The sequence below is a fragment of the Mucor mucedo genome (genome assembly GCF_025094135.1).
Source record: "Mucor mucedo strain NRRL 3635 chromosome Unknown EV154scaffold_2, whole genome shotgun sequence".
In the NCBI taxonomy this organism is placed as follows: domain Eukaryota; kingdom Fungi; phylum Mucoromycota; class Mucoromycetes; order Mucorales; family Mucoraceae; genus Mucor; species Mucor mucedo.
This window is the reverse complement of record NW_026252286.1, coordinates 556,831-584,675: the sequence shown is the minus strand read 5'-3', so window position 1 is coordinate 584,675 and position 27,845 is coordinate 556,831. Positions and strand designations below refer to the sequence as shown.

Below are 27,845 nucleotides of genomic sequence, written 5' to 3'. Positions count from 1 at the left end.
TTTCATCAAAGTTAGTAGGGATAATATTCGGATGAGAGTATAGCATTTCTGATCCGGTCACCACACCTCCCGAATTGGTATATTCATAGGAAGACAATTTGTAAAAATTAATGCGATCTTGAGGACTGGAGCTTGTGTATAAGGATTGGTTGATAGCGCTGGTGTTGTGGAGAATGTGGGCTTGATCTTTAGAAATGATATTGGTGCTTGTTAATTGTTTAATGAGAGACGAGATATGAATGCTTTCCAAAAAATTTGTCATGTACGAAGTTTGAATTGATCGAAGGTTTCTATTCTCTGTCGACTGCTTTAGGACACCATTCATTCTTTCGAGAGAGAAACAAGAAGTGTTGAATGTACTGCCATAGTATTCAATATTTTCTGACAGGTGGAGGACGTAATGATAGTTAGGTTTGATTGCCTCAGGGCCGAAAAGTACCACATAGTCTTTGCAAAAACAGCGGAAGAGTTCTCGTGCTTCGAATGCCTGGGCTGTAGTAATCGCGGGTTGTACAACAATTCTACAAGCTTGCACAAATTGTAACCAGTTTGCATAATGCTTTTTATGAAATCCATCAACTAATCTATCAGAAACAATCATGTACTTTAAGACATATTCGGAATAGTGCAAGGTCCAGATTTCGAATTCGATGCCCTTCATATAAGAAAAACCTCCTTTTATTTTGGCATGTATAGAGCTGCAACCGTTGGGCGTGATGATACTTGAAGCGAGTGCGGCCATACTGGAACATTTTTACACAAGGTTAGTAATGACATTTGCGTATATATAGTGTCATAAATTTATAATACCTCTGATAGTGTTGTGGTTTAAAAAATCCAAATTCTTCATACTTTGACATAATTGATTTTGCAAGACCCAGCCAAATGCAATGTAAATGATCCTGGGTGGTAGCTTTTACAAGATCAAGGTACCTCAAACTCCTTAAAACGCTATATCTCATACCGTGGGCCCTGTCTTGGCGATGTCTTTCGGCGTTATTATGGCTATTTAACCACTTGTCGGATTGAATGTCATTCAGCTTCTTATTGGCGTTTGCAGGATAATGCACAGCATCAAAGCCGGAATAATCCAAATTAGATGTGTCAGGAAAAACTTTAAACGATCTATCACATCGGAAACATGATCGCGTAGAAGAAAATCCAGTAAATCCGCTCAATTTTCGTTGCATGGGTAAATCGCACAAGATTTGATACAAACAGGCTCTGACAGTAGCACCGTAATCTTGGCCATGTTTTCCAGAGTTGAATGTAGACATTTGAACACCAAAATACAAGGAGCGAAGTTGGTTTGTAACAATGGATAATAGGCGTTGTGTTTGACAAGTGTTGGGTTCATGCGGTCCTTCGATTAATGCAAGCAGTATCGTGTTTTCTTTCTTTATGCGTTCCTCGACTGGTAAATTATTTACTTGCAGATAAAAAGCGACGCAAGAAGCGGAGGTAGTATCATATGGTTGGAATCCATCTATGTTTAACTGGGTTGTAAGTATATCTCGTCTTTACCTTTTTTTTTTTTTTTTTTTTTTTTTTTTTTTTGTATTCTAACCTGCATTCAATGTCAAACATAAAGATCTACTGCTGTTTACAAAAGGGTCGCCACTGGGAGAAAGAATGCTTCTCCACATTTTTCCCTGGGAGCAATGGTACATCATATCAGTTGGGTTTACAGCCTCTTCAAAACTACGCCATTCTTCACACTTCTCCTCGAATCCTTCTCTCAGATACAACTTTTGGATCGAACTTATAAGACAATGGTATACAAACTTTTTGATTGGAGTATCGGAACCGTTTTGAAATAATGGGGTTTGACAAGGTACTTTTTTGAGGATATTGATAAATGTACATATTTGTGGAGGCCCAGGCTGTGTTAACCCGTTGCTTGTAGCATAAAGATAAACTGAATAGCATTTAGGACAAGTTGCGTAGACAGTCATATCTTTGGTAAGATCGATAAATCCAGTTTGAAGCTTGATCGTGGGTAACGATTTTGGAAACTCAAAATTGCTGAATAGCATACGGAACAGATCAAGTAATTTGTGTGTAGCGATGATAGTCAAGAAGTCCATTTGGAATATAAGTACAAAACAACAAATAAACAAGTAAGTGGGATCTTGTGGTATTCTGGGATGATTATTTTGTTGGACTACGATTGTTTCAATAAAGTTGCAAATATTTATTCCGAAATTCAAGCCTACCTTTTTTTATGATAAATTTTTCACCTTGATCATCCAAATCATCTAGCATTTTGAGAACTTCATCGGTCCAATATATCTCACTGCTGCTTTCGACAATAACCTGATTTTCATTATCATCATTTGCATCAATGCTATAGGATTGATCAAAGATAAAGCCTTCTTCATAATCGCGCTCATCATCTTGAAACATTACTCAGCATCATGTTATAAATCATTTTTTTGTATGCATACCTGAAGAGCATTCATCCTGAAAATGGTTATCAACTTGAGTCGAACTGATATTAACATGTGCAAACTCTGCTTCAATAACAGATACGTTCAAACGTGAAAATTCTAAGCTGGTGTCTACTACGGCGTCATCTATTAAAATTTCTGTTAGTATAGATTACAGTTTGTTGTAGGTAAATATCTGATGAGGGTTACACACTTTCTTCTAGTTCATCCAAACTTCTTTTGGAAGCTGCCGCCTTTTGGCATGACTCCTCGTACATTTTTTTTTCGGCATGTCGTGTAGCAGTATTGATTGGAACTGAGCAACCGCCACACTTGTTGCAATGGCAAATCTTGGTCCTTTTTTTTGTAGAAGACATTATGATAGATGATGGAATTTGTACCCGGTTTTTTTACTTTATATACAGGGCAACAAAGACGTGCCCAATATACCAATAGAAAATTTACTGACACATGGTCACACTAAGTCGGATTAGTTGTCAATGCAACTGTTTGAAAGGCTGAGAGTGGTACACAACTCCCATCGCACCTCTTTTTTTTTCATGTATGATGAAACGACAGAAGAAATAATGTCACACGACATTTTTGATGCATCATAACGACGTTTTCGCTTTAAAAATTACTTTCTATGTCCAATCGTATTAGGCATTATTTGTACATTTTATTTAGCTCAAGCAGATATGCTTTATTGTGCAACCTGAAAAATAATCATAGGATACTATTACATATAACATATTCTTTTTATGCTTTAATGCTAATCTTGAAGCAATAAAAACTACTTTTACAGATAAAAAAATGGAGTGTAAATGTATGCTCTATAAAATACACAATATCCATCAGGTATAAAATAATTCAACCAAAGTTTTTTTGTTTGTATTTTTTGTGAGAAACTTTATCTTGGTTTTTTTTTATTATTGCACGTTCTACTTATTGTTCTGTGAGTATATCAAGCTCTGATGAATTGAGCAATGTTCAGATTTTATCTTTAATGATAACTGATATCAAAAATCTTTGGAACATTTCATAAATATTCAACAATGTCGCATCTTTTGGGAAACACATGACATACATTGCTGCATTAATTACGTACTCAAGCAACATAAACCCACCATTTGTTTTTCAGGAGCTGATATAATTGGCTTTGGACGGTGAGTCAAATAAACTTGTCGGTATTGTTCTTTTTAAACAAAAACGATGCTATTCCGGCATATTGGTTATATCACGAATTTGCGTTTTTAACACTGTGTTATTTGCTTCTTTTTTTTTACGCATTTTTTTTAAAAAAACTTAGCAATGGCAACGAAGGACACCACGCCCTCCTTATTTGTTCATAGCCCAGTTCTAAAAGCTCTTCAGAGGCTTGCCCAAAATCAAACCTTATGGACAGCACCCTTAATCATCATCTTGTTTGCTTCCCTAATTCGTTGGTCTGTTGCTCTAAATCCTTACTCAGGTATAGCAATCACTTGAACTACATAACAATGAGTCTGACAACAAGCATGTAGGATACAATTCACCACCAATGTTTGGAGATTATGAAGCACAGCGTCATTGGATGGAAATTACGACTCATTTACCGACTTTGAAGTGGTATAGATATGATTTACAATGGTGGGGGTTGGATTACCCACCTTTGACGGCATATCATAGCTGGCTTTGTGGTTTGATGTAAAGGGTTAATGATGTGTCATAAAAAAGTAATGCTTCTAATGTTATTGACAAAGAGGGTCCAAGATAAACGCGTCTTGGTTCGCTTTAGATACATCAAGAGGAATAGAAACTACTTCCAGTAAAGTGTTCATGCGATCTACTGTGTTTATATCAGAAGCACTGATTTATGTACCTGCTGTATATTTATACTGTCAAATTATATACTCGTCTAATGGACAGTACTTAAAAAAGGTAAGCAATACCATGATCATCAGTTACTACCTTTTTTTATTAAATTTGTTTGTCCTTAGCACATGGCGGCTGTATTAATTTTGATGCAACCTGCTTTAATCATGATTGATCATGCTCACTTTCAATTTAATAGCGTTATGTTAGGATTGACCTTGTTATCTATCGATTGCTTTCTCACCAGACATTATGTATTGGGATCTGTCTTCTTTTGTGCATCCTTAGGCTTTAAGCAAATGGCACTGTACTATTCTCCAGCTGTATTTGCATTTTTATTGGGCAGATGTTTTTCCGAAAAAAACGGCATAGTATTATTTGTTAAGCTGGGCGTAACTGTAGTAATTACATTTGGAATCATGTTTTCACCTTGGTTGAGATCATTGGATGATATACAACAAGTCATTATTCGCGTATTCCCTGTAGCAAGGGGCCTTTACGAGGACAAGGTGGCCAATGTATGGTGTGCTATCAATGTTGTAATCAAACTTAAGCAAATATTATCTGTAGAGTCGACTGTTCGTTTGAGGTAAGTAGGTGTTGCGCATACAATTTTCAGGGATTAAACTAATAATTTTGTGCATTTAGTTTATTGACAACTGTATTGGCCGTGTTACCCATTGGAATTCACTTGGGGATATCACCATCAAAGAAGCGTTTTATTTATGCCTTAATCAACTCTTCACTTGCTTTCTTTTTGTTCTCATTTCAAGTACATGAGAAATCTATTTTGTTGCCACTTTTACCTGTCAGCTTACTTGTATTGGAGGAACCTATTGCAACTACAATGTTTATGAATGTTGCCATGTTCAGTATGTTTCCGCTATTGAAACGAGAAGGGTTAGTTATTCCTTATTACATTACAAGCGTCATGTGGAATTGGCTAGTTGGTGGATATGGACCTAATACATCTTTAACCACAAGACTCGGTACTTTGGTAATTATGAGTCATTCTAAATTGATAAAAGAATTAACTAATATTTATACGTGCACATAGGGCGTCCATATCATGTTTGTCATCTGGCATATTGCCGAAGTCTCTATTCCAGCTCCTCCCAGCTTGCCCGACCTATATACTGTTATCAACGTACTCATTAGCTGCGGATTGTTCACCATCCTGTTCTTTTATTACGTCTACCGTCAGTTCACAGTTACGTCCTCTGCCATAACCAATCAAAAGAAGACACAGTAACAACCATAATGATAGTTATGTTAAGCCATTGCTTTGATAATAATGCAAATGTAGATAGACTCTTTATTTCAAAAATAAATACAAGCTGATAACAGCATTTATAGATATATAGATGCGATATACCGATGTAAACTTTATCATATACACTTATATATCAAATACATGATATCAAGTTACTTTGTTCAGACCTATCTCAGTTGCACCACTCCGTCTGCAGCGCTTTTTTTTTTTTTTTTAGTTAATTGATATACTAAAAGTTCTCTTTAATTCCCTGTTTTGTGCTCAGGTAATATAAAGTAGAATGGGAACATATAACACCCTTTGGCGTCGTTTTACCAGCATTCACCTTTGGCATAAGTTTCTCAAATTCAACGGCTGAAACTGAACTTTGCGACCATAATCTCAGTCACAATTGGCTTTAAATGCTCTGTCAGTAAAAAAAAAAAAAAAAAAAAAAAAAAAAAAAAACTAGTAGGCTAAAAAGATTCTTTTTTCCGCTCTTTGCTAAATTAAAGAAAGTAATGGCATTTCTTAAGGTAGCAGGTGTGAGTTACGAATGCGGACCAAGCAATGGGTTAAATAATTTGATGAAGCAATTAGGAAAAGACAGAAGTCCACAACAAGTAAATAAATTTGATATTTCACTAGTGGAATTTTTATATGTATTGATGTCATTTTAATTAGGTCCGTTTTAGTCAAGGCGAGAGTTCCAAAGTAATTTTCATGTACAATGATTAAATTTGTGTAATACGATTTCTGACTCTATATTTTTTACAAAGGTTACAAATGGATTTCGAAGTCATAAAAGTCATGCACAAACTGGTGACAAAGTGAGTTACACAAAAGAAGCATCAAAATCATCACAGCTAACATTGTGATAGTTGGCGGAGGAGTTTTTCCAAAAGGAAAGCAAAGCATGCAAAAATCAAAACCTTCAGAGCCTCTTTACACATAATGATTGGGTCAGAGATTTCACGCCTCATACAGTTGACTGTTCACCCATTCAAATCGAAGAATTCGAACAAATATATCAAGGGCCAAGCTGTGCATCGCCTATCAATCAATGGTCCGACGATTTTTCTAAATTTCATTCTAGACAAACCTCATCCGATTGTTCAGAAGAACAAATTGCCTTTGAAAAAGCTTTCGAGGAAATACTCGATGTCGGTGCGATACACCACCATGACTGGGACAAGGAGTTTGCAAACCACGAAACCTTGGAGTCGCATTATCAACCAACCTTTCAGCCTGCAATGACGAACGATTCTTTTGGAATAGCGGATGCTGATTTTAACAATCTACCAATACAAGACAAGTCCCCCATGCCCATTGTAGAGATTGAGCCGGAATTAGTGGGTAGTGTAGATAGGAAAAAATGGAATAGACTGAGACCAGATGGGATAGCATACGGTTACAGCTCGATACATCCAGACTACGATGTATATATCCCGACCAAAGATAATCCCTATATGATAAGACGAGATGCAATTGATGGTATGGAACACACAACTTTGGCTGATTCGATATTAGCTTTAGAGGCAAAAGTACAGTTAAATCCGAACGATGCCAAAACCTGGGAAGAATTGGGATTAAAACAGCAGGAGAATGAACGAGATAGAGCAGCTATTGCAGCATTAGAAAGAGCTGTTCTACTTGATCCTAATTGTCTAGATGCCTGGCTAGCACTTGCTATTGCTTATAGAAACGAGCACTGTCGTATGGATGCATTTAATTGTCTGGAACAATGGATTGCGAATAACTCGAGGTATAAGGATATTTTACGAGAGGAATTAGGTGTGTATCACAAGGATGGAATCAAACGACACGATTACATTACAAATGTATTTTTGGAAGCAGCTCGAACCTCTCCCGGTAGCGAGGAAATGGATGCAGATGTCCAGGTTGGACTGGGTGTAATATTCAACATGTCTGAAGATTTCAATAAAGCCATGGATTGCTTTAAAGCTGCATTGTTAATTAGGCCGGACGATTACCAATTATGGAATAAAGTTGGTGCAACTTTAGCAAATGCTCGGGACAATTCTGGAGCCATTGAGATGTACATGAATGCTATCCAAATAAACCCGTTATTTGTACGAGCAAGGTACAATCTGGCTATCAGCTATATGAATTTGGGTCAACACCAGGAGGCTGCGGAAAACCTACTGTCCTCTCTTTCTCTTCAACATGCTGCTGCTCTTTCTATTAACGAAATTCATGGTGGAGTGCCTACCGAGCTACATGATAACACTAGTAGTAGCATGTGGGATAGTTTACGACTATTGATGTACATGTAAGCTTATATAGTTTCACAAATTTTGTTGTTTTTCTTCTAACCGTAATTTTCTATTTTAGGATGAATCATGAAGATCTTGCTTCTCAGTGTGATTTTCACCATCTAGAAGCTTTCCGTGGCTATTTTAACTTTTAATTGAGTTGAATGCTGGGTACGTTGTACGAGACGTGGGAGAATAAAGGATTATACTTTCTTGTTTGATTCTTTGTGAGGAATATAAGACATGCCATTTTTTAATCGCTCAAGAAAAAGAGACCATAAAAATCAGCCCATTACGAGCCATTTTAAATGTTTATGGAAGCGTTCCAGATTGTGATCTGATAGGCAATTCTTTTTAAAATAAAAAAATCAGTTTATTCAAATATACTTACTAGATCTACCAAGCTATTTTGTATTAATTTAGGATGCAGAAGCAACCAGTTAGTTGTGTGTTAAAGAACAAGTTTAAATGCATTATAAAAATCAACTCATTTGTGTCACTCTTAATAACAGAAAACTGCATAAAGTAAAAACAAGATGCAGCTATGTTTAATTTGTAGCTCTTGGCAGTAATTTTATTTATAGGCGAAATCTTTTAATCACGTATGTACTTATAGCTTTGGTCCATAGCTTTGTCACTTGAAGTAGAAATAAGAAATGCTTACACTTCTGTATTTATTTTTTTGATCTCGCCCCTTTATTTTTAATCTCAAAACATTGCTTTAACGACCAAATGACTTGTCGATGGGTGTCGTTGCTATGTTAACAATTACTTCACTGAAACATAAATAATTTACCTGTCATTGTAGTTTAAAAAGCTAGTGACTTTCAGATCCTATCTTCAAAAACGCCGACTCTCCGCATAGTATTTTGTATACGGTACAGATATTTGACAATTGCAGGTGTATCCTTTAAACTACGATGTCATATAGAATTTTTGTGTGTCAGTGATATAACTTTTGACATGACGCCAACATTGATCAATAAGTTTATTTAATAAGGGTTCGAGCAGTTTTTCAATATAAAGCCGGAAAGACGGAAGGGTATACCCCTCTCATTTCTGGTCCAAGTAAGATTGCTATTTGACAAAACAGTTTTAGTCGACTTTACCAGATAAAATAATTGATAAACTTATGGCTGTGTGCTAAATATTTATTATAGTAACTTTATACAGTACATGCTTGAAGCGGATAGAATTAAACCGAGGTGAGATAGTCAGCATTTTTCCCATTATGTGGCCTATAACCTGTTTTCGCAATCGTCAATACAAGCCAAAGAAGTACTATTCCCTATTTATGCATCAAATATATTTTGATGGGGTACGAAATTTAGTGAAACATGAGTTACAATCCGATAATGTGGCTGTAACTGATTTTCTCTCCTTAGCACATGACTATCATTCAATTTGTTTCGCTGCAATTATAGGATGATATTTTTCATGGTAAACCGACAATGTTAAAATAACCCATTTTCTTTTTCTGATTTTTTTTTCTTGCAAACTAAGTGTACCCCACCACAAGATCAACCTGTCAAAAAAAAAAAAAAAAAAAAAAAATCTACAACATATGATTTTTTTTTTTCAATATAAAAGCAAATACTTTTTCACACATGCCTTGGAATAAAAATAATTTAGATTTTCTTTCACTTCTTTTAGACTTTTGGCTTTTTATTTAAATTTTTATACGGAATGCCCACAGTCCAGGAACTACTTCCCTTTTTAATCACTTTCGCTATTATCGCAGGCACATATTATGCTTTCACCACAAAAAGTAAAAAAACAAAAAAACAAAAAAACAAAAAAAAACAAAAAAAAAAAAACAAATTGTTAAAAAGTTAATAGCGAAATTAACCCCTTCATTTAGGACAAATATTAGATCCTAAAGTTTTTAAAAGTTTCAAGCTGATTGAAAAGATTCCAGTAACATACAACACATCAAAGTAATCAAAAGAAAGTTTTCATCATCAATTAAAATTCTAAATTCTAAATGTACTGTAGATATCGTTTCAAACTTCCTCACCCAGACGATGTATTAGGACTTCCTGTTGGACAGCACATTTCAATAATGGCAGAAATAAATGGAAAGCAGATTTCTAGAAGTTACACACCAGTTACCCCTGAAGAAGGGCGTGGACATTTCGATTTAGTTATCAAGGTAAAAAAAAAAAAAAAAATAGCCATAAAAGGCGTTTTCTAGAACAGACAATTTGACTCCATCGTATTCCAGTCATACCCCACTGGAAATATCTCGAAATTAATGGGCGAACTTCAAGTAGGAGATTCGATTGGAATAAGAGGCCCAAAAGGAAATTTTGCCTACAAGTCAAATATGGTGAAATCTATTGGTATGATTGCAGGTGGTACGGGTATCACTCCAATGCTTCAAATTATTCGTAGAATATGCAACGACCCACTGGATAAAACAAAAGTCAGTCTATTATTTGCCAATGTAACCGAAGAAGATATTTTATTAAGAAAAGAGTTAGATGAAATCGCTAAATCCTCACCAGACAACTTTCAAGTTCATTACGTATTAGAGAAACCGCCTAACAATTGGACTGGCGAAGCTGGCTTTGTCACCAAAGAAATGATTGAAAAATATTGTCCAAAACCATCCAACGATATCAAACTTTTACTATGTGGTCCCCTGGCCATGATAAAATCATTAACCACTGCAACAAACGAGCTGGGTTATCAAAAACCTAGGGCTGTCTCAAAAATGGAAGATCAGGTCTATAAATTCTAGTTTATTAACCCCAATAAAATTACTGTCACCGCGTACATCGAACTTCCTTATAAAGTGTATTCGTACTACTATATTACTGACCCAATGGTATCCATTACCGCTAATTGTTACTCATTGAACTTTTCAATTCACCCGGTTAGACACTGATGAATCATTGTAATCTTATTTTATCATATCAAAATTTAAAGCAGCCCGATCTGTTTTATTTGAAAGTGATTTATCCAAGTCAAATTCCGTCAGAGATACTCATTCTGTCAATATGCGTCGATAAACCAACACTACGTATAATGTAACTATCCTTAGTGTGAAGAGACGTTTAAGTTCCCTTATTGTTCTTCGCTCAAAGTTACTCAGTGATCTGTACTTAACAATGCATGATACGTATTTTCTATATCATAGCAGACTTTTCTGACTAGAGCAGCGCACCACAGTTATGTTTAATGTGATATTATTGGCATCTTGCACGTCTTGAATCAATTTGACCAATGGTTTTTATCCTGCGGGGAGACAGAATGATGACTCACTTTGATAATATCAAGAATTTATCGACTATACAGAAGAAAAAAAAAGACACTATCAGTTTAATAGTTTTAAAAATAGTACGCAAATATTCAAGTAGGAAGGCAGTTACAGTGCTTTTTATGCTGTCGAGCCTGAAAGGCAACGTACTACATGTGAAAAGTATTTGAAATGAATATGTTATTAAAAATACATGCCTCGCAAAAGATACAAAATGTAGCTGGGAGTTACGCGGTAGTACGGAAGATATTATCAATCTTAATTGGAAGAAATGTGTCATGGCATGAAAGATATATCATTTCTTCATGACACTGATGCCACTCTAATATTCTTTGTTGAAGTAATCCAACTTAATTAAAGATCAGCATTATCATAATCGCCATAAAGACGCCCAGGAATTGTAGGTTTTGTCTTTCGATTGTAAACTAGCCCTTGTTTTTTTGTCGTAGAGGTTCAGGCATGTAACAAATTGCAATAAAAATTATTGTTATTAACGATGTCTCTTTCAAATTTCCCAACATTTTCTTATGAAGCACCACTAGACACACAATGTAACAGATAAATAAATGGCTGTTGCAACTATTTTTTGATTCTTCAATTATTTAGTCAAGAACCTGTATACAATTAAATCCATCAACCGATTAGGTGTTTTAGCTCCTTTCGATGAGTAACTTGTTCGGTCGTGGGATAGCGACAGAACCCATCACAGATACAATTTCTCGGAAATGAGGTGCTTTACGGTAAATAAAACCGCTTTGTATCACCGTAATCTATTTTTGGGGCCAGAGGAGATGGATTAGTATTCCTAGGTACCATTGTATACATGAAAAGTTAAACGATATTTTCACAAATAAGAAAAAACGAATCGTAAAGAATTGGTTTACTACTAAAATACATCTATGATTGACCATTGATACAGTCCCAAAAGTTTTAGTTGGGACTTTGTCAAAAAAGCAGCCCGATGTGTATATCTAAAAAAACGAAAATTAGCTCTTCTACGAGGGGTGGAGTTTTTCTTCAATTTTGGCAACATGAGCGGTTCTGAGATAGGGACAGTAAGCTGAGAGTAATGAAATTTTAGGAAAATAATATAATTTTCGGGCTGGTTGCTTCGATAACTCTCTTTATGATTCAGTAAGAATGAGTATCAGTTTGAGAGCGTTGTCTATATAATAACAATGATTGCCTAAAATTTTAAACTGCTTGGAACTTTATTTTAATGATAAAAAGAGATGTTCATATACAACCTTCCTTTATGGAAATCAAGATATGAGAGTGTGCGAAATAATCCTTTTGACTTATCCACACGACTACCTTACAAACTATCAAATTTACAGGCATCGTTCCTAACATAATTCGTATTTATACCATTTATCTTGTATTTTTTTTTTTTTTTTTTCAAAGCATACTTATTTGTGGAGACTACAGAAAAGTATTATCTAAAGGCATATTTACATCAAATATTAATCAGGTAAAAATAAATTCTCTCGCAAATCCGTTTTTATTTTCGCACGTTGACATATAAACATATTGAAGGAGTATTTTATGATATCTGAATTTGGGCAAAGAATGAAGAGTGGTAATTCAATGTTCATGATGAATTTAAACAATAGTTGACTCTCTGAACTTTGCTCTTTTACTGTTAAATAATAAAAATAAAATAAATAAAAACTACACCACCCGTCTTTGATTTAGCCCATTCGATAATAGTTAGTTCGTGGCTACAATCCTAAATGCTACTATTGTGTCAATACATATTAAGGTATTAATAAAGGCAGAAAAAAAGTCTTATCTAGGGTATCAAATCTCGTTCAACATTAACACTTGTGATATACGTAGAGCCTACATATACAGTTTGAGGTTAAAAATACATACAATGGATATGATAATTAAATCCTCTAGCTTGGTAGAAGTTTAGGTGCCTCAAATTTGCAATTAGACAGATAATGAGGACTTAGATGATCACACTTAAGTCTGGGATACTCACTAAATACGAAATCGCAAAAATCGGGAAGGGAATTATGACTCTATTGCTTCGTTACACTGTCCTATCAAAATAAAAAGTTAATTTAACTTGTTTTAAACCGCTTTCCATTGACCCCATCCCTAACTAGGATGTTTGTTGACCCGCTGAATAGATGTACATAATTGCTGGATACCTATAGCTTGATTCAATATGTGGTTGATCCAAGGACCATTTGTTGTTTTCTTAAATTTTATTATAGGAAAAGACTTATAAATGTGTTGAATCAAGATAGAATAGCTTAACATCTAATGGTTGTCTGTTTATCATACTTTACCTATAGCGATCTTGTTTTGGGGCAGTATTGGTCGCGGCACGTAAATTATGCCGATGCCGCCTTGTACATGACCGAACATACGCGCGCCGCGATTAAATGCCGGTATTGGGCGTTTGATTCACACCGAACCGGCGCACTTTCCCAACAACTAGTTTATGTCAAGCAAACGCCACTCATCATGTTATCTTTTACCCGACCATGATACATTGGTGTAACTTTAATGAGCAGGTGTTTGTTGTACATCCAAATTGGTTTACAGAACGATCTATTTTCGCCAAATTGTATGTCGTTGGCGACTTTGTTATTTCATTACAATACAGAGAGATGATAAAAGATGCGAATTAATTGGCATTGAATCGCACACATAGTGGTAAATACAGGTAAGGAATGAAAAAAAAAACAGAAAAAAAAAGTACCCTAAAAAAGATAAACAACTTTGGATACTTAAATCTGAATATGGAAAGTTTCCACTATTTTGAATTTTTCTTTCATGTGTACTCCATAAATATCTTTTTTTATTTTGTAAAGGAATCGGCGCATGGAAAAAAGTTCTAACAAAGAACAAAAGGTGAATTATAGCTGATTTTAATCTCACAGTATAATAGTCTTGTATAAATTTTTTTTAGTCAATTGTATTAAAATTAAACTTATATACATGTCAGATCAATTGGCCCAGTATGTCCAACCCGAGCAATGGGCAGATCACAGGAATAATCAGTTCGGAATTTGTATCAAGAGATAGTACGCTACGAGCCAAGATTACACAAATCTTTTGTTTAGTTATTTTGTGTAACTATGTGCTACAAGTAACCGAAGAAGCGCACTCATGGATTGTCAATGAAAGGTCTGAATTGACACGTATCGCTTTAATTACTCACTACATATCTAACATAAGAGGATATATGATCAATGTATACAATGACTAAACCAATATTTTAATCGATCCAGAGGGTGCAATGATTAACTTAGTGTCCAGAATTTATTTGATTCGGTCACATTTTTGTACTCAGTTTGAAGGGTTTTTTTTTGTATAAAAGGAAGGGCCATTTCTTGGATTATCGTCACTTTTTTTTTTCCTGGTCCATATTATAAAAAAATGTCCAAGGATGAGAAAATAGAGACTAGTATGCGAGAGCTGTCAGTGTCGACTGATACAGTCTCTGTGGTCGCTCAAGAAGAAAAACCGAAAAAGGAGAAAAAAGGAAAGAAGCCAAAACCACCTATGGTCTCCATGAGAAAGTTATTTCGATTTGCAACTAAGAAGGAGAAAGTATTAATTGTCATTGCTATTATTTGCTCAGCCGGTGCTGGTGCACTGCAACCTATCGCTATTCTTATTTATGGTAACTTCATCAACAATTTGACTGCCTCCCTATCAGATACCAGCAAATTACTCGAAAATGTTTTGCCAGTGATTCACTTGATGCTTATTTTGGGTTCCGTAGCCATGATTGCAGCATACATTTCAAATTGCTTGTGGGTTCTTACAGGTGAAAGTCAAACCCGTAGAATTCGCTCCTTGTATCTCAATTCTGTATTAAAACAAGATATGAGCTGGTTCGATGCTGCAGAAGATGGTTCCTTAAATACTAGATTGGCCTCTGATACTCAAATTGTTCAAGATGGTATTTCTGAGAAATACGGTCAATTCGTTACTCTCATTGCTCAATTTACTGCTGGTTTTGTTGTAGCACTTATTAGAGGTAAATTTGGTTTATTTTCTGTTGGTTACATATGAGTATACTAAGTGTGTTATAAAATAGGTTGGCAGTTAGCTCTTGTCATGTTATCCATCGTTCCTATACTTGTTGGAACCGGTATTGCTATGGCTCACTTTATTACTAAATACACAGGAATGGCCCAAAAGTCATATGCGGAAGCTGGCTCCGTTGCTGAACAAGCCTTTCAATCTATTCGTACAGTATATTCTTATACCCTTCAAAAGCGATTTGCGGAGCGTTATAGTGAGAAATTAGAAGATGCAAGTGTGGTAGGTGTAAAGCGTGGTATTGCTATGGGCTGCGGTTTTGCTACGTTTATGTTTGTCCAGTTCTCTAGTTTTGGTTTGGCATTATGGTATGGCTCTTCTCTTGTTATCAATGGTACTTTGACTGGTCCAAGGGTCTTCGTAGTATTTTTAGGTAAACATACATATCGTAGGATTCTTTTTCATTTTATACTTACATGTCTATATTATTAGCAATGATGATGGGTAGTATCGCATTTTTAAAATTACCTCCCAACTTGTCTGCTGTCTCCAGTGCAAGAGGTGCTGCTTTTAAATTGTTTGAAATTATCGATCGTGTCCCTGCTATCAACCCTGACTCCGAAAATGGCATCATTCCTTCTACCGTGTTGGGTTCAATTCAATTCAAGGATGTTGTCTTCAAATATCCCACACGTCCTGATCTTGTTATTCTCAAGGGCCTTAATATCAAAATCGAGCCTGGTATGACAGTAGCCTTTGTTGGACCCTCTGGATCCGGCAAATCAACTACTATTCAACTCGTCCAGCGTTTCTATGACGCCTTGAGTGGAGAGGTTACTCTTGATGGACATAATGTCAAAGATCTTAATGTGAGATGGCTTCGTCAGCAAATTGGTGTGGTCTCTCAAGAGCCTGTTCTGTTCAATATGACAATTCGACAAAATTTGCTTATGGGTACGCAAGAGGATGTTTCAGAGAAGGATATCATTTCAGCTTGTAAAGAGGCCAACTGTCATACATTTATCACACAATTACCAAATGGATACGATACGCTTGTTGGCGAACAGGGTGGTATGTTATCAGGAGGACAAAAGCAACGTATTGCTATTGCTCGTGCTATTTTAAAGAACCCTACCATTTTGTTATTGGATGAGGCTACATCAGCTTTGGATACACAGTCGGAACGTTTAGTCCAAAATGCGCTCGACAAAGCTTCAGCTACTCGTACCACAATTGTTGTTGCTCATCGTCTTTCGACCATTATTAAATCAGATCTTATTGTTGTGCTCTCTCAGGGTGAAATCACAGAACAAGGTACTCACGAAGAATTGATTAATTTAAACGGTGCCTATGCCAACTTGGTTAGAAAACAAGCGATTGATGTCAAAGAAAACGGTGGTTCTGAAAATGTCGAGTCAGAAGAAGATCCCGAAACACTTTTACGTCAAGAAGAATTGGAAGTACAAAAGAAGATTGAAGAACAAGAAAGAAACGCTCTTCATCCCGTGCCAACAACTCATACAACCAACAGTCATTACGACGAGGAGAAGTTAAAGGCAACCAACGAAATTGATGCCTACGACCTTAAGATCCAAGAAGCTACCAGAATTAGGAAGGAAATGAGTAAGCAACGTGCTCCATTCTTAAAGGTCTTCCTTGCTTTACGAGAAGAATGGAAATTTTTGTTTGCAGGTGTTTGTGGTTCTGCTCTCGCTGGTTGTATCTTTCCGGTTTATGCCTTTTCTTTCTCTCACGTTGTTACCATTCTCAGTTTAAACGATAGCGGTCAAAACATTCGTCCTGGTCCACTTTTAGGAACAAATTTATACTCCTTTATTTTTGCTATGCTTGGTATTGCTTCTTTCATTGGTAACGGTACTCAATTTTCATGTTACGAAATATGTGGTGAAAAGTTCTCCAAGCGTTTCCGTGCCAAGATTTTTGAGGCTTATTTAAGACAGGAGATTGGGTTCTTTGATATCGAAGAGAATAATACAGGCGCGCTCACTACAAAATTAGCAGTCGATGCAAGAAATGTCAATGAAATGATTACCAAGGTGTGGGGTGATGTAACACAGCTTACTGCCACCATTGTTATTGGTTTAGGTCTTGCGTTATCCTACAGCTGGAAGCTCTCTCTAATTACACTTTGTATGGCTCCATTGCTCACTCTCGCAACTGCTTACGAATTCCGTGTGCAAAGAGGCTTTGAAGATAGTACCAAGAAGGCAAATGCCCAAAGTGGTCAAGTGGCTGGTGAAGCTATTCGAGAGGTTCGCACTGTCGCATCATTGAACAAGCAATCTCATTTTGAAGAACGTTATTACCACGCCACTGATCGCCCACATCAACTCGCTGTCAAGAAGGCTTATCTTTCATCCATTGCTGCTGCTTTTAGTAAAGGTATCAACATGTACACCAGTGCCGTTGCTTTCTATGCCGGTGCACGATTAATCGCCAACAATGAGATTACTTTCCAACAAATGTTTACCAGTATGACTGTCATCATGACTACGGCTGAAGCTGCTGGTCGTTGTACAACGTTTGCTTCCACATTTTCAAAGGCCAAGTATGCCGCTATTGCTTCTTTCGAAGTACTTGAACGTCAACCCCATATTGATCCCGAGTTAGAAGGAATTGAACCCAAGACTGGAACACTTGAAGGTGATATCGATTTTAAGAATATTAAGTTTGCTTATCCTGCTCGTCCCGAAATCTCCATCTTTGACGGCCAATTCAATTTCAGCGGAAAGCCAGGCCAGACTATAGCATTAGTGGGCCCCTCAGGTTGCGGTAAATCAACTACGATTGGTATGCTTCAACGTTGGTACGATCCACTCAAGGGATCTGTTTCTCTCGATGGTAATAATGTCAAGTCTTATTCTGTATATAACCTCCGTAGTCATATGGCTTTGGTGTCTCAAGAACCTTGTCTTTTTGACATGTCGATCGGTGACAATATTCGATTTGGTATTGATGACGGTATTATCGTTTCTCAAGAAGAAGTGGAGGCAGCGAGTAAATCATCAAACATTCATCAATTTATCAAATCGCTTCCCAAAGGCTACGATACCCGTGTGGGTGATAAAGGATCTCAACTCTCTGGTGGTCAAAAACAGCGTATTGCTATTGCTCGTGCCCTGATCCGTAAACCCAAAGTGCTGTTATTGGATGAAGCTACTTCTGCACTCGATAGTGAATCGGAGCGTCTTGTTCAAGACGCACTCGATAACATTCTCCAAGAAGGTGGAAGAACCACAATCACCATTGCACATCGTTTATCCACGATCAAGGACGCAGATTTGATTTGTGTCGTCAAGAACGGCATGATTATTGAACAAGGCACTCATTGGGAACTTCTTCAATTGAACGGTGCTTATAGCGAAATGGTTAATCAACAATCCTTATCCGTCTTATAAAAAAGGGTCTTTACATCCTTTTGCCTTATCATCTTATTTATTTCACTCTATTACCCTTTACTTTTTTTTCATAATAAATTTAACATTGTATACCTCAATGGTTTTCCCCTCAAATGCTGTTATTATGCACATAAGTAAGTACACAAAGTGTACGAGCGTAACATTATATTTTTATTGTGAGAACGGAATAGGAAATCTATTTACCACGAAATGTTGTGTTTAAAATCCTCGTTTGTGTAAACTACAGAATACCTACAGAAAGAAAGAAAGAGAAAAACTAGGATCAGAGAGTTCTTACCAAAAGTTTAAAAATACTTGCCAAGACTGAAATCATTTTGTTCATCATCTGTAAACACATATCGACAAGGATTTTGGTCTGTTGTTTTCAAAAAAAAAAAAAGAAGGTTTCTAGGACCAGAAAGTTCATATCTATATCTAGTTTTTGATGAACTCGCCTGTATTATGATTTAAATCTTCTAACCATCTTTTGCCATAGATATCTTGCGGTTCATTTAAATTAGATAGGAAAGTTGTAATATGCAGATCAGGTGCGCACGAAGGCGGTGAGACGGGTAAAGTTTCCATGGTATCTACATTATGATATGTAAGTCAATGCGCCTTATGGTATCCACATGTGTGCTATTTTTTACTTTGTAAGAGACGTTGATTTTCTGCCAAAGCTAGCTGCAATAATTTTTGTACTGAGGCAAGTTCGTTACCAAGCCATTGACATCGTTCTTCTGTTACTTTCACTTGTTGGATGGAGGCGGTATGTAAATCTTCAAGATCCTGAATCTTATCTTCATATTTTAATAAAACATCTTCTAAAGTCTTGGTATAGTTGTTACGACGGTCTCTAAAAGCAGCCTGTGCTTTCCGGTTGCGATCTTTACGCTGTTCATTGGTGTAAATACGATGACGGCCTGCTTTTGATAGTGATTCCGATCTTTCAAGATTATTCATTATGAATTGTGTAAAAGGGTAAAATAAAATAAAAATAATTTTGGGACGGAGTATCTCGGGTTAAAAGGATCTTTCTCGAGATTCAAACTTAGTTTTATATCTCATAAACGTCAAAACACAATACATACATTGATCTACCCTGCCCAATGAAGCTTATCATTTGCCTTTGTATTGGAGAAAGAGAAGATAGTTTCCAATGAGTCCGTATTGAATTGAAGGGAAAAGAAAGCTACCGTTAAAGTGTCTATCTTTTTGTGGTTTAACTAAGCTTTAAAACCACGCCGTTGGCAAATCATCAAGTATCGAGTTACGTACTTGATCTCTCCCGAGGTTCCCTTATAATACTAGTTTAGCCATTTATTGTTTTTGGGTTACATAATAATCGAATCAGGATTAAAACTTGTACTATCAGGACGTACCAAGACTAACTCTGGTGAGGGCATTTGTCGATCTAGTCTTACCATCGTGTTGTACAAATGAGATCACACCTAATAATTAGCATAAACACCCAATTAAGTCACTTATTTCGTCAAAAATATCAATGAAATGATCTAGCAAATATTTTACCCATAAAAAAACATAAATAGATCAGGCCATTAACAACTGATCTATTCGTTCTCTGTTACTGCGATCGGAGTTGCCTCGTTTACGATCATTACATCTTGCGGGTAAATTACAAAACGTAGAATTACCAGATCGTTTTTACATTTTAGTCATCAAGGGCTTCATTTTAACAAACATCGCCCCGCGGTTTATATTAATTGGTTTATATTCCCCAAAAAAAAAAAACACGGAAAATAACTATGGGTAATTAATTGATTGTTTAAAAAATTAAGATGAACTTTTTTATGCTGTATCACATATTTCCCAAACATATTAGAAATAAAAATCTCGATTACACAAATTATAATACATTTTTTTTTAATAAATAATAATAATACAGTATGTAACTAGTTTGGATAATAAACATTTTGGGATAGACTATGTATAGTATTCGGCATGCTTGGATAAGCAAGCGGCAGAGGTAATATGGGTTGTCGACTGACTTGTTGTACATAATTATGATGTTGCATAGGGGGGTTAGGATATGAGTTGCTTAAAATTGTGTTCATATCTGCTTGAGGTGACGAGGTGGATATATGGTATGGCTGATCTCGTCTTGAATTTATAATAGGGTGGTTGGTGGGAACGATAGGAGGGGATCTTAGATGTATCATATGCGGACTTATCCTACTTGTCTGTTGTTGTTGTTGTTGTTGTTGCACTGGACTACTGGGCCATGTAAACCCGCATACCCGTGTTGGGCTTGCCCATCCCGTGCTGCCTGTATAGGAGGATGGCTGTGTGATGCCAGTATCGTCAGGTGTACTTACGGTAGAATTCAGGTCATATTTTTGTTCTGGTACGTCTTGTAAAGCATAGTTCCATAATTGCCTACGATCAGCAAAATCCACACCAATCGTCGTACCTATTGCGGCCAAACTGTTGTAAGGGGGGATATCGAGCATACTATCGAGATAATCAAATGAAGGTACAACAGGCAGCAAATCAGCTTGATAAGGATCTATGGTGCGATGTTGGCTATAGGCTTCTTGTTGTAAAGACGCTGGGTGCATTGCAGTAGTCTCACCATGATGAAACTGGGTGTCATAATGGGTATCAGATAAAGGTTGAGAGTTATCGGTATACAATGTTGCAGAGGAGCTTGAGTGGACGGATGAACGACTTGAATGATTAATTTCTCGAGATGACTCGCAAATGACTGGAAGATGAGCAAGCACTGCTGAACATTCGGGAATAACAGCCTGTTTCTGAAAGTTTCGTAAAATCTTGACACATTGGTTAAAGAAACCCCAGGATTGACGCGAGATTTCCGGATCTGGATCATTCAAATAAAGCGAGTGAACGCGAATAGCGCAAATGATAGCATGGGCGAGGAATTCATACCGGATTACGAGACAAGGGTCATCGCAAAGAACATCTACGCTTTTCGTAAGCAATGAGGCATAGATTCTTTGCTCCAGTGATTTTCGGTGAAAGCTCTTGGGGACACAGAAGAAAGTTTCTACCAACATGAAGTAATACACCGTGTTTAAATAGGAAATGACACTAGATTTCTTGGGCTCGTTGATGACTTGCTCAACAGTGGCAAATTGGGCTAGACCCCAAAGCTCTGGCGACTCTAGATTTGCTCTCCATTGAAATATCCTTTGTCGATACTGTTCCACCTGCTCAAATAATCGATTGTCAGGTATATCTTGTCGAATCGTAAAGGAAGCGCGAATCTGAAGTCCTTCTTCACCAATGATAGCGAGTCTAATTTTTTGTTTATAGACCATCACAATCCATTGTTCTTCATCATCATCACCCGGTAAAAATTGAGGTAAGGAAGTTCTTATTAAAGAAGAAGGAATAGACCATAGCCTTTCCCATTCGGTACTTTGCATTTTATCAAGACAGTAACAAGACCAAAAAACTCTTCTACAGAATTCAGCACCTTCCAAAGAAATGTTGGCACGCGTATGTGGGGTATCTAGATTCAAACCAAGCTCAAGACACATGCGAAAAGCCATGCCACTGTACATCCAAGAACGGCAATGTTGGTCGGACATGTTATGTTTGGATTTTGTCGGAAGAGGTTCGTACAGTGCCAAGAGACAGAGTGCAGCAACTGTACTCACGCGAGGCGTATCAAGAAAATCGTCTAGTAATCTCTTGGCGCGATTGTAAAATACGATAGCCTTGGGGACCTCTGGTAAAGTTGAGAGACCGCAGACGGTGCAGTAAATGGCATTTAATAACAATGGTGTGATAACTGGCCCTTTAGTACGTAGATGTTCGTAGAATAAACGCTTAGGAATCATGGGTGTAACCTTGTATTTGGTCTTGAAAAATAAATCAATTAGATGCATTTGTATTTCACTAGAGGGCATTTCAATAGGGTATGCGTATTTTTGTGGCAAAGGGGGCTCATCTCTCCAGCGAACAAGATTACCAAATGTGGGATACCCGTTCAGTACCTGATTAGGCTTGTCTTTCTCCAGGTTTTCAGATGCATTGCTGGTCCAGGAATCGTTTTGCATTGGTTTTGTGTTATTGACTGTTTTTTTCGTGCGAGAGAACAAAATAGAGTCATCATCGGATTCAATATAGCTATCGTTATCTTCACTGGCACCACTTTCTGTTGTTCCTTCTAGTACTGAAGAATCTGGATTCGATGATTGACAAACACGACCGCGAGCTAAAAATAATTGTGAGTTAAAATTTTTTTTATTGGCTAACTTTTTTTATTTTACCTTTGCACTATTATGAGAGAAATCAAAAATGGAATTTTAAAAATATTTTAGTACATGATGCCAAGCAAAAAAAAGAAGATTGATTTAATCTAACCTGCATACAAGGTCGCAATCCGTCACACTGCAATTAGAATTGTTGAATTGTTAGTCAAGAGTGATACAGATTGTCGAATTTGTTGTGCAAACCTTTATTTTCTTACTACGACAAACATAACAGGCATGTCCAACCTTGAGTCGTTTATATTTAAGTTCTTGCTTGGATTTTCCCATGTTGGTTTTTTAAAAGTTGCTGACGTAAAAAAGAAAAATTTGAAAATTTGTATATGTATAAAAAAAAAAAAAAAAAAAAAAAAAGTAAAAGAATAGAAATAGAAAAAAGTGTCGAATTTTAAATCATATTTATTTCATCTCCAGGAAAATCGAGGCCATGTGTCACCTTACTTTTGTGTAAACATTTAAACTAACTCGATTGGTAATATTTAATCCCAAATATGTACATATATAATTTTGACATATTTCATCCATTCGATGTAATTCAATTTAATATATAATAATAATAATAATAATAAAAAATTTCTATTTTCTCGTCTTTGATTATTAAAAAGAAACCAGGCAATTTTGAGCCACAAACTTTTTTTCTTTTTTTAAAACTCCAAATATAGACATTCGCAGTTATCAAAAATAGCATTCAAGAAGTACAATGGAAGAGAGCTTTTTTTATTGCAATGGTCTATTCTAGATAACATATTATGCTTGTTCATATTATTTTACCGAATAATGTGAGGATGACATACATGATTATGTGGTTGGAGCATAAACTTTTTGCTTGTTCATTATGAATTTATAAGCAAAATTTTGACAGCTGAGAATAACCTCCACCCTTTTTTTTTTGAGCTCCGGTAATTGGGTTTTGCCGACATGTGAACGGTACAATAAATTGCCTTTCCGTTCTGTGGCTGTAAGGAAGCTCAGCGGAACCTTAGTAAGGCCAATCATTGTCACGGGCATATTTATCCTACCGGACAATAAAATTTGAGCGGATATGACTGGAGCCGGGAAGGGTGAATCTGTCAACGAAAAATTGACATTAGTCTTCAGCCGGCTTAGCAATAGCCTTTTACTTTTTTAAATGATAATATTTCACAATGATTAAGCTTCAATGGCATCGTAACTTCTAAATACTTGGTTATCATACCGCTAACATAAGAAATTTCTTGTAAAGCTTAAAAATACTATTATATAAAGTAGCTACAAGACATTTAAGTTTATTGATTTGATAAGCATGCTATGCTGATAAAGACGAATCTTAAAATGCAAATTTGGTAATGATGATGCTGAAGCGATCGAAATTAGTCTTATCTTTTAATTAAATAATCTTACCTCGCTTAAAATCTTTTATTCTGGCTGGTAATGATATTTATTAAATATTATTATTTTACCAATCCGTTGGTGCTGAAACAGGCCAGCATCCTCTTCTTTAGCCCAAAACGTTATTTTCATTTGTTAAATTCCTTTTTTGTCGAATAAAACATTTAAAACTCAAATCACAATGTCCGAGAAAAATGTTTCACCAATTTTATGCACAGGCACCTGCGCGTCCTTCTAAATACGGTACTCCAGCTAAATACATTTTTTTTTTTCGTTTCTGACAAATGTTCGTTTTGGACAAATTACAAGTCCGTTTTATAATTGGCTCAAATTTCGCTTTTGTAATGACGTCCATACCGTTTGTTATTACATAAATTTGTTTTAATCTTATAATTATTTACCCTGAAATCAGATAACCTGCTCCTGTTGTTGCCCAGATAGAACCAAAAATGGCGGAGACATCAGTAAAGGATTTACCATTGGTGTAAGCGCAGATAACGGGAAGATAGACATTGCTGACATTTGACAACGAGCATTGCTAAGGCAAGAGAGGGTACGTCATGCTTTTACGGCTTATATAATTATATTCTCTTTGTTTCATCACTGTTAATAAATGATGCTATTAAAGTGACTAAGAATCAATGGAGACCGTTTATATCTTCTGGATTTGCAGTTTTTCGTCTACCATCTGTATATATCTAGATTTCTTGAGGACAATGCATTGTCAAAGGGCATGCGAGTCTAACTATTAAGATAGTTGATTGTTAGCATAAATTATTTTACCTCGTGATCTTTGCAACGGTGATCTGTTTACATCATGTATTGTATCTCAAACTTTCAAACAGGGATATTTCATCGGGTTATGTAAGCTATACTGGCAGGTTTATCTATATGTCGATTACGTTTAACTTTAGTGGAATAAACGCTTCTTATACATTATGCTGTTTTACTTTACGACCTGATTTAAAATTCACATTTTAATATAAATGTTTAGGCAAATATATGTCATTACTAGTGATACTCACTCAGGATCACTATATCATTTAGTATGCCCAATTCCTTCTCTCGTGCTTCGTCTTTGTACTATGTTAACAAATAGTTTATGTCGCATTCCAATTCTTCATTCACCAGACTTAAATGATAATTTCAAAGTGTTATTTTCTTGCAATACCCAGTTTAGAACATGACCATAATTGTTTAAGATCCACCTTTTACTCATGAAAATATCTACACACATGTGCGTCGCTTATTTTTTCTTTAGCTATTGGAACCAGAAATCCATAGTCTCTGTTCTGCCTTTCTTCCTTGCTACACAATCTTGATTTTCATTTAATATTTTTTTACATTTTGATCTAATATTTTAAAAATGGTGTACTTAATAAAGCAGCCTTTAGAAGTAACTAAAAACATACCTTGAGTGGCTGTGTAACTGTACTAATATCTGTAATTATTATTTTTTGAGGTTGTAGGATCCAGTTGTAATATCGGATTAGGTTCCGATGGATCTCTTATCTGGTTTACAAACAAAGAGCAGCGAATCCTGTATTTTTGGTTTATTCCATTAGGAGATGGTAACGTGACTGAGGGGCTACGGTGGTATTGTAGGCACCCATCATGTAAGTTTCATAAAGAAGCCATATGCCAGACTCCTATCACCTTATACATCTGCTTTCACATGTTAAAAGTTGCATCCATAGCTGACCACCTGTAAATCGTGACGTTTATTTTGATTGACTAGAGAGATTAGATAGCTTGTAAATAAGTGATGAATAAACATGCTATTTACTTCTGACATTTAATACATTGGCAAATTCATAAGGCTATCACCTTCTAGTATACGCCGTTTCAGGTACATCATATATCAATCTCTCTGGTTATCATTTCAGGATGTATAGTAATATCACAAGATGCATCAAATGGAAAGAGCCAAAGACTTGAGATTTAGACTAAAGGGGATTGAAGCTTTTATATATGAAAAAAAAATAAAAATAAAAAAATAGAGGTAAACTCTTGTTATAATTTTAACGGGGCATTACAAGTAATACGCTTTGGTATATAGAAAGGATGGATGAAAAGCAAAGGGAAATGTATAAGAAAGAGTTAAATATCATCATAATAATAGTGATATTTTATGCCCTGGATCTCGATGGACCTGCCGAATCGTCGTCTTGGCTTAGATCAATAGCAACAATTTTTTTTGCTCTAAAACCAAAAGGTAAGATATTTATTAACAATCATCTTTTTTGTTTGTTGCTCACCTTTCACCTTCGCCATTCTCATTGCTGTTGTTTTTCCTCTTTCGGGAATTAGAAGATCTAAACAGATTATCATTGGTCGGTCATATTATATAATTACATAAATTCCTTTTTGGCTTACTGTGCTACGTGTTCTTCCACAAAGAAGTCTAAACTATCTTCACCATCCACATAATCATCTGTTAAATTTCTATGATAGAGAGGAGAAGGTAAAAAGATTTAGGTAAAGTCGTATAAACATTCAAAGGGATCTTTATATTTACACTGTATCGCTTTCTCCATCACTATCGTCCAGGATGATAACCTTCTTTTCAGGTTGTTCTGCAGGGCTGGTTGCACTTGTAGGTGTTGCTGGAGATGATGTGTTATCTCCCTTGAGGCGTTGATTTAATTCCTCAATCTTTGCCTTTAAAATTTCATTATCTCTTGTTTGCATTCCTAATCGTTTGACAGATGCTTCGGTTTCCCTAATTTTAAAAGAGAAAGAAAAGTGAGCATACTGCGACACATATATAAGAGGTGGATCTTACTTTATTGCCTTGAGTTGGCGTGCACGAAGAGCTCCAACATGAATTAAAAGTTCTCTTGACGATAAATGTTGAATGCTTTGCAAGTACTGTTGCATCGGTTCCTCTGACAAGTCATCATCCAGTTCCGCAACTCTAAAACACAGATATAAAAAATTGTCAAAACAAATGAAAACGTAGGTATAATTTCCCATACTTTCTAATAATTTTGATATATCGTCTTTGAGTTCGTGCTTGTTCAAGACTATCACGGAGACGTTGTATTTCTACTCTGTTGGCTTCTAATTCTTTGTGTAAGCTGCTCATACTTGTCTCCAGTCCTACTTTGTCTTGCTGTAGCCTTCGTACTGTCATTGTTAATTCCAATGAGACCACTTCAGAGTGATCGACTGCAGCTGCTGAGGGTGCATCGTTTGTTGAAAGATAAATGGGTGAAATTATTTTGTTCTTGGAGATTCTTTTTTTGCAGAGTGGACATACTTGGGCGGACTTGCTCGCTATCCATTGAGTAATACTAGACGAACACAAAAAAAAAAAAAAAAAAAAAAAAAATAAGTTTCCATTCGTTACTTTTTCTTTCTACGCATGCTGTACCATGATTTGTGGAAGGTGTGACCACAACCTAAACAAGCGGGCATGTCATTGTCTTTGACAATTGGATCATAACAGATAGTGCAGTGGTAGGACATTTTAAAACGTTTTTTAATGAAAAAAAAAAGAAAAAAGATTTATTTCTTCACGCTTTGCGCGTGGGCATGTATAACCAAAATTAAATAAAAAAGACCGTCCAAAACCCACCCAACTAACGTGACTTTTTATGGGAGTGAACATGCTTTTACAAAGATGCTATGACATACATAAGGATAACCTGAACGCCACATCTGCCCTTCTGCCAATTCCTCGCTCCCGTTCATATTAAAATTCACAGTCAGAATT

The 27,845-nt window shown here is 36.1% G+C and overlaps 7 protein-coding genes across 7 annotated transcripts; 4 read left to right on the top strand and 3 right to left on the bottom strand.

Annotated features, from left to right (window-relative positions):
* The first annotated feature begins 3,610 nt into the window (after window positions 1-3,610).
* Window positions 3,611-5,734, top strand: EV154DRAFT_490606 (glycosyl transferase). Its single transcript, XM_051599444.1, has 6 exons — window positions 3,611-3,900; window positions 3,953-4,115; window positions 4,172-4,349; window positions 4,409-4,872; window positions 4,932-5,280; window positions 5,341-5,734. Exons 1-6 carry the CDS (start codon window positions 3,741-3,743, stop codon window positions 5,533-5,535), a joined length of 1,509 nt encoding a protein of 502 aa, XP_051463566.1. The 5' UTR covers window positions 3,611-3,740; the 3' UTR covers window positions 5,536-5,734.
* Window positions 5,735-6,857: 1,123 nt separating this feature from the next.
* Window positions 6,858-7,966, top strand: EV154DRAFT_535453 (uncharacterized protein; the record flags this gene model as incomplete). The annotated part of the gene is made up of 2 exons (XM_051604074.1): window positions 6,858-7,828; window positions 7,891-7,966. 2 exons carry the CDS (start codon window positions 6,858-6,860, stop codon window positions 7,964-7,966), a joined length of 1,047 nt encoding a protein of 348 aa, XP_051463565.1.
* A 1,531-nt stretch (window positions 7,967-9,497) lies between these two features.
* On the top strand, window positions 9,498-10,554 carry EV154DRAFT_410626 (uncharacterized protein; the record flags this gene model as incomplete). Its single annotated transcript, XM_051595408.1, has 4 exons — window positions 9,498-9,579; window positions 9,673-9,748; window positions 9,807-9,963; window positions 10,036-10,554. The coding sequence occupies 4 exons, from the start codon at window positions 9,498-9,500 to the stop codon at window positions 10,552-10,554; spliced, it is 834 nt and encodes a 277-aa protein (XP_051463564.1).
* Window positions 10,555-14,451: 3,897 nt separating this feature from the next.
* On the top strand, window positions 14,452-18,616 carry EV154DRAFT_455306 (P-loop containing nucleoside triphosphate hydrolase protein). Its single transcript, XM_051597338.1, has 3 exons — window positions 14,452-15,076; window positions 15,137-15,514; window positions 15,574-18,616. The coding sequence occupies exons 1-3, from the start codon at window positions 14,470-14,472 to the stop codon at window positions 18,498-18,500; spliced, it is 3,912 nt and encodes a 1,303-aa protein (XP_051463563.1). The 5' UTR covers window positions 14,452-14,469; the 3' UTR covers window positions 18,501-18,616.
* EV154DRAFT_490587 (uncharacterized protein) lies at window positions 18,617-19,522 on the bottom strand. The gene is made up of 3 exons (XM_051599443.1): window positions 19,151-19,522; window positions 18,820-19,090; window positions 18,617-18,752 (listed from the first exon to the last, which is right to left on the bottom strand). The coding sequence occupies exons 1-2, from the start codon at window positions 19,461-19,463 to the stop codon at window positions 18,936-18,938; spliced, it is 468 nt and encodes a 155-aa protein (XP_051463562.1). The 5' UTR covers window positions 19,464-19,522; the 3' UTR covers window positions 18,617-18,752; window positions 18,820-18,935.
* Window positions 19,523-20,413: 891 nt separating this feature from the next.
* On the bottom strand, window positions 20,414-23,078 carry EV154DRAFT_597965 (fungal-specific transcription factor domain-containing protein; the record flags this gene model as incomplete). The annotated part of the gene is made up of 4 exons (XM_051607023.1): window positions 22,946-23,078; window positions 22,854-22,880; window positions 22,760-22,766; window positions 20,414-22,704 (listed from the first exon to the last, which is right to left on the bottom strand). Exons 1-4 carry the CDS (start codon window positions 23,027-23,029, stop codon window positions 20,414-20,416), a joined length of 2,409 nt encoding a protein of 802 aa, XP_051463561.1. The 5' UTR covers window positions 23,030-23,078.
* A 2,989-nt stretch (window positions 23,079-26,067) lies between these two features.
* Window positions 26,068-27,614, bottom strand: EV154DRAFT_490584 (uncharacterized protein). Its single transcript, XM_051599442.1, has 7 exons — window positions 27,504-27,614; window positions 27,106-27,423; window positions 26,913-27,044; window positions 26,646-26,849; window positions 26,504-26,572; window positions 26,386-26,442; window positions 26,068-26,329 (listed from the first exon to the last, which is right to left on the bottom strand). The coding sequence occupies exons 1-7, from the start codon at window positions 27,596-27,598 to the stop codon at window positions 26,257-26,259; spliced, it is 948 nt and encodes a 315-aa protein (XP_051463560.1). The 5' UTR covers window positions 27,599-27,614; the 3' UTR covers window positions 26,068-26,256.
* Between the last annotated feature and the right edge of the window lie 231 nt (window positions 27,615-27,845).

What these genes read in the sequence shown, in the direction of transcription:
- EV154DRAFT_490606 (XM_051599444.1), top strand. Translation starts at nt 3,741, where the DNA reads ATGGCAACGAAGGACACCACGCCCTCCTTATTTGTTCATAGCCCAGTT. An exon ending in ATGGACAGTACTTAAAAAAG is followed by an intron (nt 4,350 to 4,408) that starts GTAAGCAATACC and finishes GTTTGTCCTTAG; the next exon opens with CACATGGCGGCTGTATTAAT. An exon ending in GAGTCGACTGTTCGTTTGAG is followed by an intron (nt 4,873 to 4,931) that starts GTAAGTAGGTGT and finishes TTGTGCATTTAG; the next exon opens with TTTATTGACAACTGTATTGG.
- EV154DRAFT_455306 (XM_051597338.1), top strand. Translation starts at nt 14,470, where the DNA reads ATGTCCAAGGATGAGAAAATAGAGACTAGTATGCGAGAGCTGTCAGTG. An exon ending in TGTTGTAGCACTTATTAGAG is followed by an intron (nt 15,077 to 15,136) that starts GTAAATTTGGTT and finishes GTTATAAAATAG; the next exon opens with GTTGGCAGTTAGCTCTTGTC. An exon ending in GGTCTTCGTAGTATTTTTAG is followed by an intron (nt 15,515 to 15,573) that starts GTAAACATACAT and finishes CTATATTATTAG; the next exon opens with CAATGATGATGGGTAGTATC.
- EV154DRAFT_490587 (XM_051599443.1), bottom strand. Translation starts at nt 19,463, where the DNA reads ATGAATAATCTTGAAAGATCGGAATCACTATCAAAAGCAGGCCGTCAT. An exon ending in AAATCAACGTCTCTTACAAA is followed by an intron (nt 19,091 to 19,150) that starts GTAAAAAATAGC and finishes ATCATAATGTAG; the next exon opens with ATACCATGGAAACTTTACCC.
- EV154DRAFT_490584 (XM_051599442.1), bottom strand. Translation starts at nt 27,598, where the DNA reads ATGTCCTACCACTGCACTATCTGTTATGATCCAATTGTCAAAGACAAT. An exon ending in CGCCAACTCAAGGCAATAAA is followed by an intron (nt 26,850 to 26,912) that starts GTAAGATCCACC and finishes TTTTAAAATTAG; the next exon opens with GGAAACCGAAGCATCTGTCA. An exon ending in GAGAATGGCGAAGGTGAAAG is followed by an intron (nt 26,330 to 26,385) that starts GTGAGCAACAAA and finishes TTTTGGTTTTAG; the next exon opens with AGCAAAAAAAATTGTTGCTA.